This window comes from Anser cygnoides, chromosome 4 (assembly GCF_040182565.1).
Source record: "Anser cygnoides isolate HZ-2024a breed goose chromosome 4, Taihu_goose_T2T_genome, whole genome shotgun sequence".
NCBI classification, from domain to species: domain Eukaryota; kingdom Metazoa; phylum Chordata; class Aves; order Anseriformes; family Anatidae; genus Anser; species Anser cygnoides.
In genome coordinates, this window is record NC_089876.1 from 32,145,441 (window position 1) to 32,163,705 (window position 18,265).

General features: G+C 46.7%; 1 protein-coding gene across 6 annotated transcripts in view; it reads right to left on the minus strand.

Annotated features, from left to right (window-relative positions):
- The window catches only part of AFF1 (ALF transcription elongation factor 1), a 77,183-nt gene that overhangs the window by 52,116 nt on the left and 6,802 nt on the right, over positions 1 to 18,265 (minus strand). For 2 of the 6 annotated variants that reach the window (XM_048074382.2, XM_048074377.2), the window contains exon 1: positions 9,404 to 9,690. The exons of 1 other annotated variant lie outside the window; for it this stretch is intronic. In XM_048074382.2, the coding sequence (XP_047930339.1) occupies positions 9,404 to 9,489 (86 nt within the window). In that variant the 5' untranslated portion in view covers positions 9,490 to 9,690. Of the gene's footprint in view, positions 1 to 7,158; positions 7,221 to 9,403; positions 9,691 to 18,265 lie in introns of those variants that run through there. 3 more of the 6 variants (XM_048074381.2, XM_048074376.2, XM_048074378.1) reach the window with 2 other exon arrangements.

Sequence of the window (18,265 nt, forward strand, 5' to 3'; positions counted from 1 at the left end):
AACATTTCCTCTGTGCATCTGATGTCATCTTGCATGTGAAAAATGTCCTATTTATAAGCAGTTTGTTGGTCAGCTGCCCTGTGTGTGTGCGCTGGGAAACCTCTGTCTAGCCAGATGTGAGAGATATCAACTGCAGAATAAAAGAATTAGGGCAAATTAGACGAAATATTGACTGCATCCACTCCTTGAAACCGTGTGTATGTGAGAGAGTTCTTAAATGAATGCATTTCATGTTGACAGTATTTTCTAAACATTTCTGTCTGAGTTATCTGGAAAATTTTTACTGAATGAAACATCATTTTCCAAACATTCCAGGAAGTAAAAAGTGATTCCGTAAATATCCTTTATATAACTCTAAAAAAAAATTCCCTTCAGAGCAAGTATGAAAAAGCCCTGAAACATCTTTTTAACAGCTAAGAAGTTGGCTGTTAGCACAAAGCAATCCCCTGACACTTCCCTTGTACACAGCTGTGAGATTACAGCCCCATTTCAGGAACACTGATGCCAACCATAGGATAAACTTATTACTAGATGAGTGAGATTTAACGTGGACCAGATCCTCTCCCCCCCCCCCCCCCCCCCCCAAGCCCTGTCGCATTTCCCAGGTGGCTGCACAAGCCAACAAAAGCGGAGCAGGGTGGCTGCCCTTGGTGGCAGCCCTCACTTCTTCTTTTCCTGTCTCCTTGCCCTACAGTCATCTCTTTCCCTGAGCAGACTACACGGCTCCCTTGCAAGCAGCTCTCCTGACCCCTGTTTGGGCTCATTTCCTCCCTCACTGTGACCACGTGCTGGGCTCCAGCTCTGCTCCCAGCCTTGACTTCTGCCCGCCAAAGCCAGCACCAAGTATATATCTGAGGCTAACAGCAGCATTCAGTTCAGCGCCAAAGCTACAACGGGAGCATGCACGTAGAGCCAACTCCTCGTGGTGTCCCAAGTCCTCCCCCACCCCAGCCACACAAGTGGCAAGAAACAGGAGACAGCATGCAGCTAAAATTAACTCTTCCTCCTGGTGATCCCAGGAGACAGCATTTGCTACTACAAACAAACCTGAGAGCGTTTACACACAACGCACGTTTACTTATTCTGGTCACATGCCACATACTTTTTTTTTTTTTTTTTTCCTTCATCACACACACCTCTTAGGGAAAGCAGACGACACACCTTTTGGACATAGTCCCATCTCAGGCTGCAAATGACTTTCTAAAACACATTTCTCCACCACTTCCTTTGGTATCAGTTGTTTGCCTGGTCAAGTTTTCCCCTGGCAGTGCTTAGGCCATTGTTTCCATTGCTCCGTGGGCAGGAAGACATGCAAGAAATTAGCGGACTCAAAGGGGATCTACTTTTTGCAATGTGACAAAGAGTAAAAAGAGCAAAGCTCCTTCCCCTCCTTCATGTCTTTGGATACACATGTGCATTTTGGCCTGCACGGCACTGACAACACCTTAGGCTGTCCTATAGCTATTTCTTTCTTGATGCACACCATGGATACCAAGCGCTTGGTTCTTTGCAATACAACTGCTGCACTAAATATACATCCTTGTTTTTGTTTGTTTTCTCCCAAGTACTTATTAAATTACTGACAGTGTTGGCTGAAGTACAGTACTCGCAGATACTGTGCTAGCTTTCCCCAACACAGATTTTGCTAATGCAATTCGCAGATTGTTGAGGCACGCTTCAGATCCAGGCCTCCCGCGGGTGAACTGCTGAACTGGCACAGCTCTGTGCTGAAGCGTGAGATCACAAGTAACAAAAGCAGTTTAAAATACTCATCTAAACAAGACAGAAGGACAAATGCAGCAGACAAACCATCGGTTAAATCTCATTTTATCTCCCCAGGTGAGAAATGGTTTGCCTCTTTCAGTGAGGATGGGGAAGATGAAGGCAAGCCTCTTGGAGAACGCTGTCACGACCAAAGGAGTAACTTCCCTTCTCCCAGCCGACCCACTCCTGACCATCACAACAACCTCAGTTACCTTCAGATATCCCTTTATAGCCTGCCTTGTTGTTTAGCAAGGCTTTCGCAGCAGGACCCAAGAGCTGAGATCTGACGTGGCTCACTCTGGCAGTGCCCCCACTGCAAGGCGCTCAGGGCTCGCAGAGCCTCCAGCTGATGTGGGGAGCTGGGACCAGGGGAAGGATGTCCACGATGTGGCCTGTGCTCTCCCTGTGTATGATAAACCCATACAGAATTTGACTCTGTATCAGCAGTTTTTGTTAATGCTTGCTGGGTAAGAAGGGCAGGAGCAGTAACCTAGTCAGATGACCCTTCTTCCAGAAAAAAACACCCAAGATCACACCACTATCAACAGCAAGCCAAGACTGAAAAGCACCTGGGGTGATCCACAAACATCAGCACAAGTACGTGTGTATTTTGCTGGCTGGAAGAGCACTGAGGTTATGAATCGCTTCTCAGCTCGAAGCTGAGAAGCCAACAAGTGGAAATTCTGACTGGGAGGCTTCACCTTTTGGTCACTTGTCCCAGCTTGCGGAGCAGGTGGGTGAGCCAAAGCCCACTGAAATAGGCAAAAATATTCCTATCGACTTCAACGGACCGCGTGCTGGGCACCGAGTGAGCATTCTTCAGTCATGCAAAACAGGCCTGACCTTGGGCACAGATGAGCAACGCAGAAGGAAGGAGCGTCGTCATTTGGACGCTACGCAGCAGCTCACAGGGCTCAGCTCTGGTGCCTTTCCAAAAAAGAAAACAAACAACAAACTCGAAAAACTTAAACATTTAGGGTTTGAGCTGCTAAACGTTAGATGTAAACCAAAGCAATAGTGCCACATTAGAGCGCACACCACAGGACTGCATTTTGTCCTCTTTACCAGAAGCTGTCTCAGCAGTAACATCACAACTATTAAGATAAAGCAGGCCGTGTGCGTGCACATACATACAGGAGCAAAAACTGACGGGAATGGAGGCAAGAGGAACATCAGTCTGAGATTTTGAGACCACAGAGGGGGGAACACCCTGGGGGCTGTTTGTGTTTGTCCTACTGGGACAATGCCTGCTGTCAGCACAGAAGGAGCAGGGCTCTGGTTTTACACTGTGCCCTGTCACAAATGTCTCACAAGCTCCCAGCTTAGAGCAAGAGAAGCAGAAAACTCGCAGGCAGTTTAACAGCAGCAGTAAGAAGGATCCAAGCCACGTATTATGACCTTGCAAATTGTTTTCTGAAGCACTGCGTCCATGTGGATTACGGATATCCTTCTATTTCTAGGCTGGCAAGCATCCAAATTCAGAGCCATTGAGCTGTTTTCCTCACAGGTCCTGATTACATCCAAACAAAAGGAAAACCCTACACAGTCCAAACTCGCATCTCCTGCAACCGTAATATTTACAAAGAGACACAGCTATCTTTGCTCTGTGTATCCCAGCGCTGAACACTAAGCATCTTACGTGCTGCTTGCTGCAGAAGCAGCAGCTGTAACACGTCTAAGGACCTTCTCTTTCCCTGAACCCTCCTTGACCCGCAGCCCGCTTCCCAGCAATAAATTCTTTTTCAAGAGTGTGTGAAGAGAAGAGGAGGAGGGACCGAGGGGGTGGAGGGATGCTGCGTTCCTGCCCTGGAGCCAACTCCAGCAGGTCTGAAAGGAGACCGACATGCCGACTCCGGCAGATACAGGCACTCTCCCACGGATGGGCTGGCAGGCACGGCTCGGCAGGTTGCCCTATTCCCCCCGGCACTTCATGGCTGGGCAGCTGACCACCCATCCATCACCTCGGGAGGTCACCCGCTCCATTTTGTGCTCAAGGAGCCCCATCCACGCTCATCCATGCTTTCCAAAAGCTATCAGACCGACTTTCGTTCAGAATTTTCCTTCCACTTCAGAGCACAGAAGGGGACACATTTTCAAAAGCAGAAAGGGGATAAAAATCTCATCGTGCAGTTGAGAGAACCTACCCTAAGTTTGCTTTAAAAGCTAGCCCTTAAGCTAACTGAAGACAAAAGCTAAAACTCCTGTTAATTCATGTATTTTACACTGCAAGTGTCAGGTTTCTGTGCACACCACCTCACAGTGAGGGGCTTTTGTTTGGAACAACTTTTGTTGCATTACACTAGGTGGCATTCTGAATTCAGACCACGGGTATTCACGTTCTGCTGAAATCTCCATGCTTTTTAACACAAGCCTGCAGTCATCCGAACGCCAGCATCTGTGTTTCAGTCAACCATTAACCTGACCAGCTGGGGTATGCCCCCACACTGACAGCACCATCCAGGCTCGGGTCGGTAACGCGAGCCATGAAGAGAGCAGCGTGCTCTGAGACCATTCTCACAGACATCGCAGTCTTTGCCACGGTTTCAGATGCTGGCAAGTGGCTATCTAGCCCATGATGCCATTTTCAAAAAATAGACGGCTGTGAAAGGAAAGTCTGTCTCTGCTCCTGACTTGCGTGTTCTCTGTATGAAAACAAAAGTAAAATAAAAATCTGCTTTAGTTTTAATTGCAGTAAGATCTGCTGCTGGCTCCCAAAAGGAATTACTCCAGCAGCAGGGAAGGGGGTGGAAAAAGGCTAACAGCAAACACAAACAGCGCTCACTTCCTTCTGAACACACACAACCTCTTTCTCCAGAACATTAAAAGGGAACATTTCCTTTTAGTACAACTGCAGGAAATCACAGATTTATTAAAGCCATTTTGGCATTAAAACAGATTCTCTTTTATCACGAGAAGCTGCTGATCAACATTTCTCAGGGCTGAGGGACACGTTCCTGCCTCATTTGGAAAGCAATGCAGATCAGGCTCGGCTCTCGCACCGCAGTGCCCAAGCAGCTCGCCTTACAATGTGGCTGTGAGACAGGCAGATCAAAGACAGACATTAAAGCTAATAGCAAACACCATCAAACGAGCCTCGTCCCAACCTTTCCTTCCTTTCCTTGCTGGAAAGGCTGCCTCACATCATTAAACACTACTTCACAGAACATACACAGTTTGAACAGAAACAGACGATAGAAGCAAGCATATGGCAGAGGCGCAACAGATGGTACAGTTAGTCAATTATTTTCTGCATCGTCATCACACACCAGCTTCGGTGCATGCTTTCCAGAAAACACGTCTTCACACTGGAGAAATAAGAGGTGGAACTTGGATTTCAAGCACTGGCTCCCCTCCTCCTTCAGCTCGCCACGTGTGTGCAGCCCTGTTTGCTACCCGCGCAACAGCAGCGTTACACCTCCCGGCCCACCTGCAGGCCCACCATGGCTGCAGGAAAACTGCTGCCCCTGAACTACAACAGCCTTCCCAGGTAACCCAGAAAGTCAGAGAACGGTTGGGGTCTTTTAACGGAGGGCAGGGAATCACCAGTTTGGTTAAGGAGAAGTTAAGTTGGCTTTTTCCAGAAAAAAAATCATTTTTACTTAAGTAATGTCAAACATCTCCACACTGCCTCTCCTGTGGTAATCTTTGGGTTCAAACTCCTACTTGTTTCCTATTGCTGTCGCCAAGTTTAAAAATACATTAATTACTACAGTCATTAAAAGGTTTTTGCTTCCTTTTGGCATCAGTAGGCCTTGATTCACCCAGCAGCTCCCAGGAGTAAGCCCAAGTGTCTGCTGAGAGGAGCTGAGCCCCTGCAGTGCCCGGTGACTTGAGCAGCAATCGGGAGCTCGCCTCCTGTGACGTTCTTCACACAGGATAAACCCTTCACAGAATTGGGCCTACAGCCGCCCACAGCTCAGCCTCCACAGACACACCACTCACCCTATGAACAGAAACATGCGCTGAGGGCCAGCCTCACTTAACAGCTGTCTACAGCAGCAGCCTAAAAAATCTGCAAAGACGTGACAATTATTTCACACGGTCTCCACTTTGTCATCTTCAGTAAGAGCACTTAACTACGTCGTAATCAAAGCACCTCAGCAAACCAAAAGAGGCAGTCTCTCTGCCCAGGATGCCCCAGAAATCAAGTCTCCAAAGAAACCCAGGCTTGTACCCTCTCCCCGGTAGGCTGATGTTAATAGAATGCTGTCAGGAAAGGCGTTAATTACAAGTTATGCAGGGAACACGAAAGTTGTCATTCTCCATCTAAATGCAAATATACCGGGAGGGCTTCTATGAAGGTGTGGATGTGTGAAGAGTAATTACAAGGAGCACAGCCGAGGCGGCGGAACAATGATGAATTTAAGGCTTTGTTTGATCTGGAAGTGGCAGGCACAGGAGGAAATGTGAAAAATTTAAATCACCGGGTAGAAGCAATGAAAAATCCTGACCACTTTGTCTCTTAGAGACGAGCGCTCTGTATACAGCAGCCTAATTCATCAGGCACACGTCTCAGGATTTCCCCAAGCCAAGTATGTGGTCCGACCACCTTTCAGCCCCGAAGGCACTTATGTCTCTTCGGGTAGTTGAGGAAAGGAGAGGAAACTGTGAGCAGGCAAGAGGAGCCAGTGTCTCTTGTCACTTCATCGAAAAGGATCAAAAGATTAGCCTACTCAGGACACAGATGCACACACAAATCACTGGGGTTACTCTGCAGTGGGCAAAACTGAGTTGGCAGTTGCGCAGAACTTCGCTCTCCCTACCGAAGCTGGAGACTTTGGCCTGCCACTAAGGTGATTACAGCCCAGCAAACCTTAGCACACAGACACAAGTGCTCCAGAGGCACTGCCACTGCATGCTCCCGGAGAGCAGACTAACCTGCGCTAAGTTTCGATGGTATTTCTGGAGGCATGTGCCTAGCTTGCTCTGACAGCACCTTACATCCTGGCTGTGAGAACCTGCCCCTCGGAGAAATGGCAATCCTCGCTGCGCGGATCCTGCTTGGCCAGGGAGGGGACCCTGAGTCACCAACCATCAGCCCCATACTGGTCTGCAACGAGTCCTGAAGAAACTACCACACTGACAGAGAAGACATTAACCCTGCACAGGTATTTACATCACGCCTCCCTAGATCAAAGGCTGCTGCAAGTAAATACAAGGCCTTGGCATTATCAACCAACGCGCAGGGTGGGGTGTAGCCTTTCCGCCAGAATGTAAACTTTGGCTCTGCTCAGAAGTTGAGCTCCGAGAGAAAACATCGACTGTCAAAGCACAGGGAAATCAGATTTCAAAGACCAGCCTCTCCATTCCTCTCCCTGCCCTCACAGCCATCGTGCTCTTATTTCGCTTTCTTTTGCCACCTGTCTTATTTCAAGCAGCCAGACATCGACTTACCATTTCTGAGCCCTTTTTTCAGACACTGCTTCAGCATGCAGACTCATAAGCTATTTGGAAAAGACTTTTGGGAAGACCCCCTGCATAGCGTTTGTTAAGCACCATCCATCACCACAGTGACTGCAGAATCGCCTTCGACTTTTCATCTGTCACTCTTGTCACTCTCCATCTTCCTTTCGGACGTGCCTGGGTGTCACCCTGCAGGATCTCAGGCCCAATTCTGACAAGTCTCACTTGTTATCTTCCTGACGGCTCCTTTACGCTGAGGCCAACTCCTGCCTCGGAAGTTTATTTTTCCATCAGAACAGCCACGGTGCATGACACTTGCTGCGACTCTGCACCAACAGCCTCGAGCACTTGCCCTCACGCCGCCATCTCCAAATGCCTCCACACGACAGAGCAAGCATCAGCAGCGTTTCGTCTTCCTTCTGAACACCCGCGGGTCCACCAGCGATGAACAAGAAGTGAGCTGCCTGTCTACACGCAGCTCGGGGCAGCTGAGTTGAACCAAGCAGGCAACGTGGCTTCGAGGACAGGAGCACATCCCACCTTTTCACTGACAGAACTGACAGTCTTAAGAGTCCTGGGAATTGCTGGGCACAGACCTGCTGTAGTAACTCACCACTCTGCTTACACTGCGCTGCTTTAGGAACTCTTTTGGATTGCTTAAGAAGGACGCAGTTTCTGACTTTAAATGCACAAGCAGGAAAAAAACCTACATTCCTAAAACAAGCTTCTTCAATTTACTAAGGAGCGTTTACTTGGTGGATAGCTTTAAACCCTTCAGTTCATCTCCTGTCTCTCCTCCCACCCTGAGAAGCATGATTTCTGAGTTTATGTTGTACCACACTTTTTTTTTTTTTATAGAAGAAACTCTGGCTAGCGTAACTTATTACTCTAAGTCACCAAACACAAAACAAAGCAATACTTTTTCCAGCAGAGCATCATACAGCAATCAGCACACAATAATTCAATTTCTTCTTCAAGAGAGTTTCATGAAGAACACGTACAAGAAAAAGAATGTCTTTAAACTGAAAATTCAGTCCATTTTTGCATTTAATATAGTGCCCAGAGAGACTCACTTCTGATCAAACACTTCATATGTACAGGCAACAGCTTCTCTGATAAAAAGCTACACCCCAGTAGCAAGCTCTCCCTGGTTAGGAACAATAGATTATCAGCAGCTATGGAATTTATGCCTGTGAATCACCCTTACCACAAAAATTGCTATTCCTTTTTTAGCTTTATGTTTATGTTTTTACCTACCAAGTGCCATGCAGGCTAGGAGAATAACCTTACCAGCACGTATACCTGCCAAGTGCTTCCCTGCCTCCCTGATGCAGCAGAGCTCCCCACCTAAGAACTGGGACATATTTGCAGATCGAAGCCCAGACGTCCACCAAATAGAGGATAAGGAAAAAAAAAGTCATTACAAAGCCCTCGGCAAATGTCATGCACTCCTCTGTAGAACTAATGCAAAAATGACATGAGGAAAAAATAAGGAAACAAGAAGAAAAACACAGGGAGGAATAAATCACCGAATTTTCTTCAGTTGTCTTATTTTTCCCAGTGATTTTTTCATGTTAGATCTTGAGAAACCTGACCGAAAAAATAAACTGTCAATGTGCAAGGGAGAAATTAACGACATACTCTCATTTGATTTCCTCAAATGATGAGGAGGAAGACAGAGTTGAAAAACCCTCTTTTATGTAAGTCGCGGTCGCTCTCCAGGGCTGATGGGGGCTGGTCTTGTTCCTCACAGCCAAAGCATTACAACACAACCTTGACACGAAGAAACTTGAGGAGGAAGCGACCTATCTCACTAAGGAAAGTGTATGCTTAACTCACCACAGATGTATGACAGCACACCAGGGGTGCAGAAAGGCTACTGTCACAGTACACAGCCTTCTGAAAAAGTAACCTGTTTTCCAATGTATGCAACTTAAACGTGCCACCCAAAGCCTGAATGTATTTTACCTATGGCAGTGAAGAGAAATCCTCCTGCAGCTTTTACACCAGCTGTTCCATGTGCAAACCCACCCTGACCACAAGAGCAGGATCTATGTTTACCTCAATTTCCCATTTTCAGGATTTAACAGCCAAAGGTGGTCATACAGTCTCCCATCAACAAAATCTACCTTGCGTTATTCCCAGTCTGCCAGAGGGCAAGCGCAGGCACAGCGGCAGTAGGGTAACAAACCACTGTGCGCAGCCACTGGGCAGGAACTGTTTCAGAGGCACTTACCCTGGCCCTACAGCACCAGGAGCTTGCTGCAAGGGAGTTTTCCACTTGATGGGAAATGTGGGAAAAGCACTCTGCAGCTGCCACATGCCAGGGATGCGTACAGGAGATCAGATGTGGCCGTGTCAGGATGGCACGGCAGCCATTTGCTTGGAGAAAGGAACGGTCAGGCAGTAGGACGCAGAAAAGGACCAACAGGACAAGTTGCAGCATGGGCACCTGTTCAAGAGCCAAGTCTCCACCAGGGCTGCGGTACCTGGATCAACTCCCACTGCTCAGGAACTGACTCAGCTGCAGCATCACCCACTCCCACAGTGTTTCTTCCTCTTGATTAGCTGCATCCCACTCATAATGAAAACAATTAAGTCAGCCCAAGAGACATAAATAAACCCAGATCAAGTGTTAGCTTACAAACCGCAGCTTCTGAAAACGATGAGACTGAAGTGAAATACGTGGAGGAACGCCGAAACACAAGTTAGGTCAAGCACGGCAAGATCCTCCAGCACTGCAATTCAGCACGCACCGCTGCAGCCGTGCCATGATCTCTGTGCCAAATCTCTGCTGTTACGGCTCTGCAAGTCAGTTATATGAGTAGAGGAATGCAGCGGCTACCACGTGGCAAGCAGCAAGCCTCTTTGGCAGGGACGGGCTCTTGCCGCGTGCGTACTGCATGAAATCTTCTTCTCTCACCATAGCCACCTGCCTCGGTACTCCTGCTCTCAGTAGAAATGCAGCAGCTCTGGGGAACTGCTCCAGGCTTGCCTAGGAAGAGAAATAAAACCTCCATTCTGTTCCATTTGCGTGGGAACTATCCTGCCTGTCGATTTGCATTGAAGTACTGCGTGAAGTAGCATTTGTTGTTGTTCTGTACAATCAATTCATTGGTAACATGCTTAAACACAGCAAGAGAACCGGGCATTTGCAGCAGAGAACTACCAAGAGAGGAACAAAATCATGAAATCAGGCTTCTGTTCCCTTACAACAGGTTCCAGAAGTCTTTCACAGGTAAATCTGAGATTAAGTGGAAAAAGCTGCAGCAAAGTTGCACTAGTGCAGAAAGAATTTAATAGTCAAGGGATCGAGTAAAACATATTTTTGCCTTTTAAGTATCAATTTCTCAGACCCATTTCACAGAATCACAGAATTGCAGGGGTTGGAAGGAATCTCAAGAGATCACTGGGTCCAAACCCCAAAATTTCATTCATTTGTTCACACAATCACAAGATTTTGATTCCCACACACCCATTTTCATTTTACTGATCATAAGAAAGGAACTGTGATTACTTAGAACTACTGTTTTCTTCAGACCAACTGTCCTAACATTGTGTTCCTGACCTCGCACAGAAGTACTCGGTAAAGGAAAGCCCCCAGTGGTCCCCCAACACACTTGCTCTTTCCTAGGGGGCCGCACAAAAATGGGGAGCCTTTCCAACAACTGTCATGGTAAAAAGCTCTGAAAAAAAAAAGTAGGTTACAAAAAAAAATCCAGATATCAACATATCAGAAAAAAAAAAAAAGATGTTTAATTATCCACCTGAAATGACTTTGAACAGCAAATCAAGGATTCATGTCTTGCAATCTATTATTCTACCTCAGTTCATCCAGCATACAGCAATGTTTATCGCAGGTGCAAGAAGTCAAATGCAATACATTTTCTACTTTAAGGCTACATTAAAATTATTCAAGCAGATGTGCTCTTTGTTCACTTTGTTCACTGATTTTATAGAACTAGCTCCTTAAATCCTCTTTAAAAAAAAACAAGAAGAACACAAAACGTTGCTCTCCACTTCACCAAAGAAGTCTAACAAGATATATGTTGTTGGATAAAAAAACAAAACCCTGCAATGTTTACTGAGCAGCTGCTTTGTGTGCCTGCATTTTAAATCTCTTGTTGAACAGCATCCTCACCCTACAGCTACCGCCTCTGCATGTCCAGCTGAGTGAGCACACTGCTGGGTTTCTGCAGAGCCTGCTACCAGCCGACCTTGTGCAGGCTGCGCCAAGCAGCTCGTGAGTCCACCAGGACCCGAGAGCTACGCAGTCCGTCCACGGGTGCCCCATCATGGCCACGCTGCCAGCCAGTGCCCCACGTCCTCATTTCACGTGTCATTTCAAATGACACCTCATTTCAGTGTCAGCTGCACTGCCTGCACCACCACGTGCCTGCAGACCACCGGTTTTGGCACTAGCAAAATCAAGGAATATTAACGGCTTAAATTCTTCCATACTTCCATAGAAACGGGCAGCAAACAACTCATGCAACAAGGTTTCCTATTCCCCTGAGTTTTCCCTTTATATAACAGCACCTACAAAGTAACAGGTTGAACAAGTCTTATCTGCATAGCAAGGACTAAGTAGGAACGGAAAGAGATTAGCACTGTTTGCAGAAGAAGCCTGCTTATACGCTCAAAAGCCTATTTAAAAAAAATCTTTCCTGCACTCTCTGCCAGGTTACAGGTATTCCACAAGTATTTCCTAATTTTTCCATCCACACACAGAACCGTCTGCACATTTTCCCATGGTTTGTCGCTTTTGTTTGATGTTATTAAGAGGTTTCAAACTGCATTTGAACCATCACTCTGATGTCTCTATAACAAAGCGGCTCATTGTCATTCAGAAGGGCTTGGAAAGCATTCAAACCATGCAACGGCAATAATCCGCGACAGGGAGCATTAGGCAGGTACTGAAGCATGCCTAATGCACGTTGCAAAGCATATGTCCCTCCAAAACACATGCGGAGGTGCTTCGCCTTTCCTTTCTGCTGCTTGCTAAAAATACGCGTATGCGGTACATTTTGCAGGGGCTACAACCATCAGCAACGTGGGCGGGCACGCGCATGCTTCCCGGAGAGCCCAGCCGCAACACAGGATGTCCCAAACGTGCAAAGAAAGGCTCGGGCAACCGAGGGGCTCCTGCCAGCATGTGGAGCCAGCACAGGGATCGCCCACGGTACGCGGTGGAAAAGGCAGCGCTGACAGGAACCAGCAAGGCCGCTTCCAAAATGTTTACCCTGCGTGGGAATTCGCTGATAACCCTGCTCTGCTTGGGAGAGCACGCAGCTGTACAACCAACACACTACTAGACCAATACTGAGCCGCTCTGCTTTCGCCTGCTGCTGCTGAACCTCGGTGAGATACCCCAAAGATTGACACGGCGTCTGTAAGGCCTGATGGGCCTTGGGAGGCTTACAGCAGTACCCAGAAATCCTAAAGCCAACGTGCCTGCAAACACCTCCCCTCTGCGGCTGGAAAGCCACGCGCTGCTTTTTGTGAACCACGTAGCAGCCAAAGCCATGATTTTTGCAGGAAGGCTGAGGGACAATGCATTTTCCAGCTGAAATGGCAAACTGCTGCACAGCAGGAGTCATCTGCCAGCAACTGGGCAATCTGCTGATGAACACTTTTTTGGGGTTGCCTCAGGACAGAGCAGGCGTGTGTATCTTGCCACTATTAATTGTTCTTTGTGTATTTATCCCCACAGAATTTAGGTGTCCCACACAGCGACTACATCAAACGAGGCAATTTCTGCCTCCAAAAGCACTTACATTGTCCATTTATTTGCAATGCTTAGCTTGATGCTCGGACTGGCAATAAATTATCCTTCTTAAGTGTTTAGCCTATTTCTATTAATATTCTTCCTTCCCCACCACCCTCCTGCAAGTACAGTAACCACGGGGGGTGGATCGACATCGACAGCACTGCAATTAAGAGATTACTCTGTGAGGTTTTGTATTTCTGCCTGGTTTCATGTTCCCGTTAAAAGCACTTGGTTAAACAACTGAGCAACTGAAGGCAACGTAACCACGGGAGCCTCGCCAGCAGATCCCGGTAAAGCAGCCTCAGAAGGGCAGGCAGCGCCCAAGCGGGAACAGAGACGGGCTCCCAAAATCAGGGAGAGGACAGCGAGCACGACTGCAAAGGGGCCAGCTTGGAGGGAGTGTGGGAGGAGCTTACCGCCAGCCGGGAATCTGGGTCAGAGTCAAGAGCCACTGGCTGGACACCTACATGCAGGACAGGAGGGTTTCCATGCAGACGCAGCAGCTTTGGTTGTGTCGAGAAAGAAACTGCAGGTTACTGCTGGAAGCCCCCACTTTGTCACCTGCAAAACTTCAGCCCTGAGATACGATCGATACAGTGAAGCCCTTGCCAAGTACCAAGGCTGTGACAAATGAGAAAGATGCTCTTCCTCCCGCTCAGCTTGGCAGGAAGCTCACGGAGTGAACAGAAAGATCAGCTGCAACTCCTGCAAATGCAAATCAGAGAGGAAGCTCAACTTCAGCTGAATAAAAATAGGCCTATCTCAGCCATCACAACATATGGTCACATCACATCAACTTTGCTTCCCTTTTTCAAGGAAAGCAAAACCTGACAGCCAACTGGTAAAAGGCAACTAGTCAACATCCTTGTTAATTACGTTACAACTCTTCTATTGTATTGGCTTCAACACCCTCTCTATCATTCTGTTTCCAGTTTGAACTCTCTAAGGGACTGGGGTCTTTCCAAGCCCATTCTGAACTGCTGTCCTTCTGTCCGCAGAAACCACCACTCAAAGGAAGTCACATCTGCTCAGACGATAACAGCGGTAATTTCATGCCAAACCTGCAACCACGGCTGGCAAATTACACCAATGTGCCGTAGGATCTCACAGGAGAAGCTCCACGAGGCACACGCAGCCTTCTGTCCATTCAGGACTTCTTCCAGGGGCAGGTCGCTTCCCTGATAAAACCTCTGGAGCCTCTGCCCATTCAACGATTTTCACGGCAGTAGCCCATGGCCTCTTCCAGTCCCCATCCTCTATGGCACGGTGGCAAGAGGCAGCTTCAAAAGGAGAAGTGAATCAACACCACCTCTCCCTGGGGTTCCTCGTCCTCAAACCTCCCACGTGCCTTTTCCAGCCAGGCTTATTCATCGCCCTGAGCAGGAGGCTTTTTGCTCTCCCAGGGTCTCAGCAGATGCCCTGCATTAAGCACCACGTCAAATTTCCAAAGCAGCTTTAAAATCCTTCTGCGTATGCTGATGGGGATTCTTCCTCATCCCCGGCTTGTGCCTGCCACTGCTATACGCGGTGTGGCAAGCCTCGCCAACAGCCTCTCCCCAGGCTACAACACCTCCAGCACGGGCTAACCCCCAAAATAACCCAAGCCACATCCAGCCCAGTCATCCGTGGAAAGCTAGGCGTTTTCAAGAAAATACAGGCTGATCGTAAAGACTTGCAGTAACTCTTTGCCTTTTTTTTTCATTGTTTTTCAAACAGAATTTCCCTAAATCTTCTGCACATACTCTCTGCAGAAGTCTGTATCTTTTCCATGTTACTCAGTGGTTCAGTTGTTACAATTACTAAACACACCACCAGAGACACATAAATGTTTTTGCACTACAGATGTGGTACCTGTATTTCTAGAAGCACCTGAAAAAATGGGCAGGAGGAAGGAACAGAATCACTATTGCTTCTTTTGCCTATTCTACCTAAAACCTTGCTTTTATCCAACTTCACCTCAGAAAAACTACTGGAATCCTTTCTGGCCAGTATTTTGGTCTAAAACACCTTTTTTTTTTCTTTTTTTTTTTTCTAACTTGACACTTCTTTGCTTTAGAAAATAAGACATTTGCAAGAACCAACACAACAGAAGAACAGGAATAGAGGAAATGGTGAGACTAACAGCCTTCCCCTCTCCCACATCACTTCTCTGTCATGCACACACAGAGAAGTCACTCCTCAGTTTAAAGCTGTGAATCAGGAGCCCTTTTTGAGTACCTGCTTACACAGATGCAGACACAATAAATATCCTCCACATTTCACTTTCTAGCTCCAGGTAAAGAGTTGCTGTTGTGCATACACTCGAGCAGGGCTCTTCACCGGAATGCTTTCTGGAACTGGACTTGAGAGCTGAAAGGCAACAAGGAAATCAGATCTCGATCGTAAAAGTGGTCGACTGCCTTACAACACACAAGCTAAGCCTTTCAAAAGAAGGGGACAGCTCAGCTGGCCACGAGTTGGACCTGAGCACGAGTGACAGTGATGGAATTTGGAGCAGAAGCCGTGCATCGCTTCCACCCAGAGGCTACTGCGTGCTGGGAAGACGTGAGATGCTTGTCCTTGCTCACCGAGGGGAAAGAGAAGAGGAAGGGTGAAAGAACCATTCGAGGACTTTCTAAGAAAAGTGCATCACTTAACTGAAGACCTTTCAAAAGCACCATATTAACCCCAGTGACTGCTGATGGTGTCTCAGCCCTCCGAGCCTGTTTCACACGTGTTGAGGGACTCCTCTAGGGGAAGGAAAGAAACACTGAACAAACCTAAACAAATCATAATTTGCTTGGCAGATTACTATACATAAATGGTCTTTAAAGTTGTTACACTCAAGTAAACATAGCTTATATCAATTATCATCTGTAAATTTCCATTGTTAAGCTGGGAGAGAGGTGGATGGCACATTTTCAAAGGAAGCCATTTTAAAAAAAGGAAACCACTACCTTGGTATTTAATACACGCACAAAGGAACAGACACATAAAGAAATTATTTTCCTGATATTTCCCCCATCCAGAAGTTGTTTATTTCTTCATCTGGCCCATGATCGACATCTCTCACCCACCAAGGTCACAGCAGGAAAGGAAAGGACCAGAGGAAGACGTGAAACGGTGGATAGCACAGAAACCCCTCAAAAGAAAAGCAAAAGATAGAACATGGAAACATGTTCTCAGAACATGGAAAGAAGAGAGATCTCTTCACACCACCATCTTCTATACGACATTTCTATCTGACTTTTTGAAGGGGGTGGGGGAATATGTTACTCACATTACTTTTGAGTTTTATGTTTGCAACAGCTGAAAACGACTTTTTCTCCCCTTTGCCCCTGTTCTGGCTAGCACAAGTAATTGTTGCCGAATCTGAAAGCCCCAAGAACAAGCACTCTGAGGAGAGCTGGGTGGACACAGGGCCATGTGCACCATCCTCACCTGAGACACCAAGTGATCCGTGCGTGTTGCTACCAAGCGAAGTACAGCACAGAGACAAATCCAGCTCTTAGGGCAAGGACTGAGACATAAGATCCAGTCTCTGAAAGGTCTGAATGTCAAATTATTGTTCATTAGATTCAAGAAACAATCCAGATCGTGTCTGGCTTTGCATGCATTAAAGGATAGGTTTGTTTTGGTTTTGTTTGTTTTAATAAAATAGCACTTGGGAACAGATTTTAATCAATTGCTAAGCTTCCACAATAAATTCAAATAGTGGAACAACATCAACACACACCAATACAGCTGCCAACAACCAGCCTGAGGTGGGTTTGGTTGCAGTTATCAGATTGTGTGGCAATTACAATCTGTTTGCATTTATTTAAAAAATCACAGAATGAAGGTTCTGGCTGTGAAAAGCAGTGCTAGACTGCATCAGATGTCTGAGCTGTAAGGGAAAGAACAGCAACAGGCTCCCTGCCCATCCATTCCGCATGTGCCTCCAAAAACCTATGGGAAAGGGATGCGTAGTTAGGGAAACCCACCTACCACAGGGCCGCTAGCTTGACTGACTTGGAAGGAAAACACACCTTCCAAATCATCAGGAACCAGACCAATTCATGTATTTCGACAGGGCTTGGGAGCGGTTGAGCAGCGCTGCTCAGCGACGTGCCAACGTAGTAGGGGTGGAAACGCCAGCTCGGGGCTGTCATGTTTTGAGTCACTCAAAGGCCGAGCTCATTCCATTTACCCATCGAGGGCTTCAAACTGGCCTAGAAGGAGGAGAGGATTAAAAAATGGAAGAAAACTTCAGGGCAGCTTCAGAGGGGAAATCTAGGTTCTGCTGGAAACCAAGCTGTTAGCATCATTTTTTCTTCTCCTTTCCTAAGTCAAACTCATCATCTCAGACAGACCAGGCTGCCTCGCACACACAAGGTCATGTAACGGCACAGAAAGTCTCTGGCTAAAACATGTTTCTAGCATGGTTTACTCCTGCACAAGAAGCTGCAGGTTGTAGATGGCTACTCAGAACCAATCCTTCAGCACACCACTGTACTCAGAGGGGCTCATTTTATGAGATGAGTTTACCTGAGCCAGTAACTCTTCCTTTAGCCATTGTTACTAATGGCTCCCTGTTAGGCTGTGGAACTGCTCAGTACAAACACTTGTATCCTGCTAAGACGAACTAGAAAGTGAAGCTCTTTTTCCCCTTAAATAGAACTTACTGAATATGTTAAAAATATTTTTTTTTCATAGGTAACTTATGGAAAAAAAATCTCCAGCACCTGTTACAACTAGATGGCCCAACTCCTACAGCACTATTAGCATCATCTCTGCTCTCCTTCAGCTCTTGTACTTGCAAATCCTTGATTACATTATACCATCTAACTGAAAAACTCTGCCTTTTCCCAGCAGGGAAGAATTTCAGCTAGCTCCTCCAAACATCACATCATTTTTATCCCGATAGCTTGAGAACACTGAAAAATCCTGTACCGGAAGAACAAAAGACATAGAGCTATTCCTTTATCAGCATGTGCTTTAACAGAGAAGGCTGGGATTTTTGGAACAAATCATAGAGAATAATGCGTGAAAGCTCCGTGGCACTAATTGACCCAAAGTATTTTTTCAAAGGCGAAACATTTGAGTTGCTGCATTTTTCCATGTCAGCCAGTTTAGGAAGTTTTTTGGTCTGTTATTTTTAATGCCTCGATGTATGAGTCAACTGATTTTCATGCAGAATGGCATGGAAAAAACGTCTCTGAATACCACATCTCGTTATTGTCGTGCCTCTGAAAGGAGACAAGACTTTCTCAAAGAAAAGAACACAAATCTAACTGTTTTTCTTTCCCTCCAGGATTTGGGCAGTTCAACAGAATTTTCTTAGTCGCTAGACCAGCAGCTTTCTTTAGG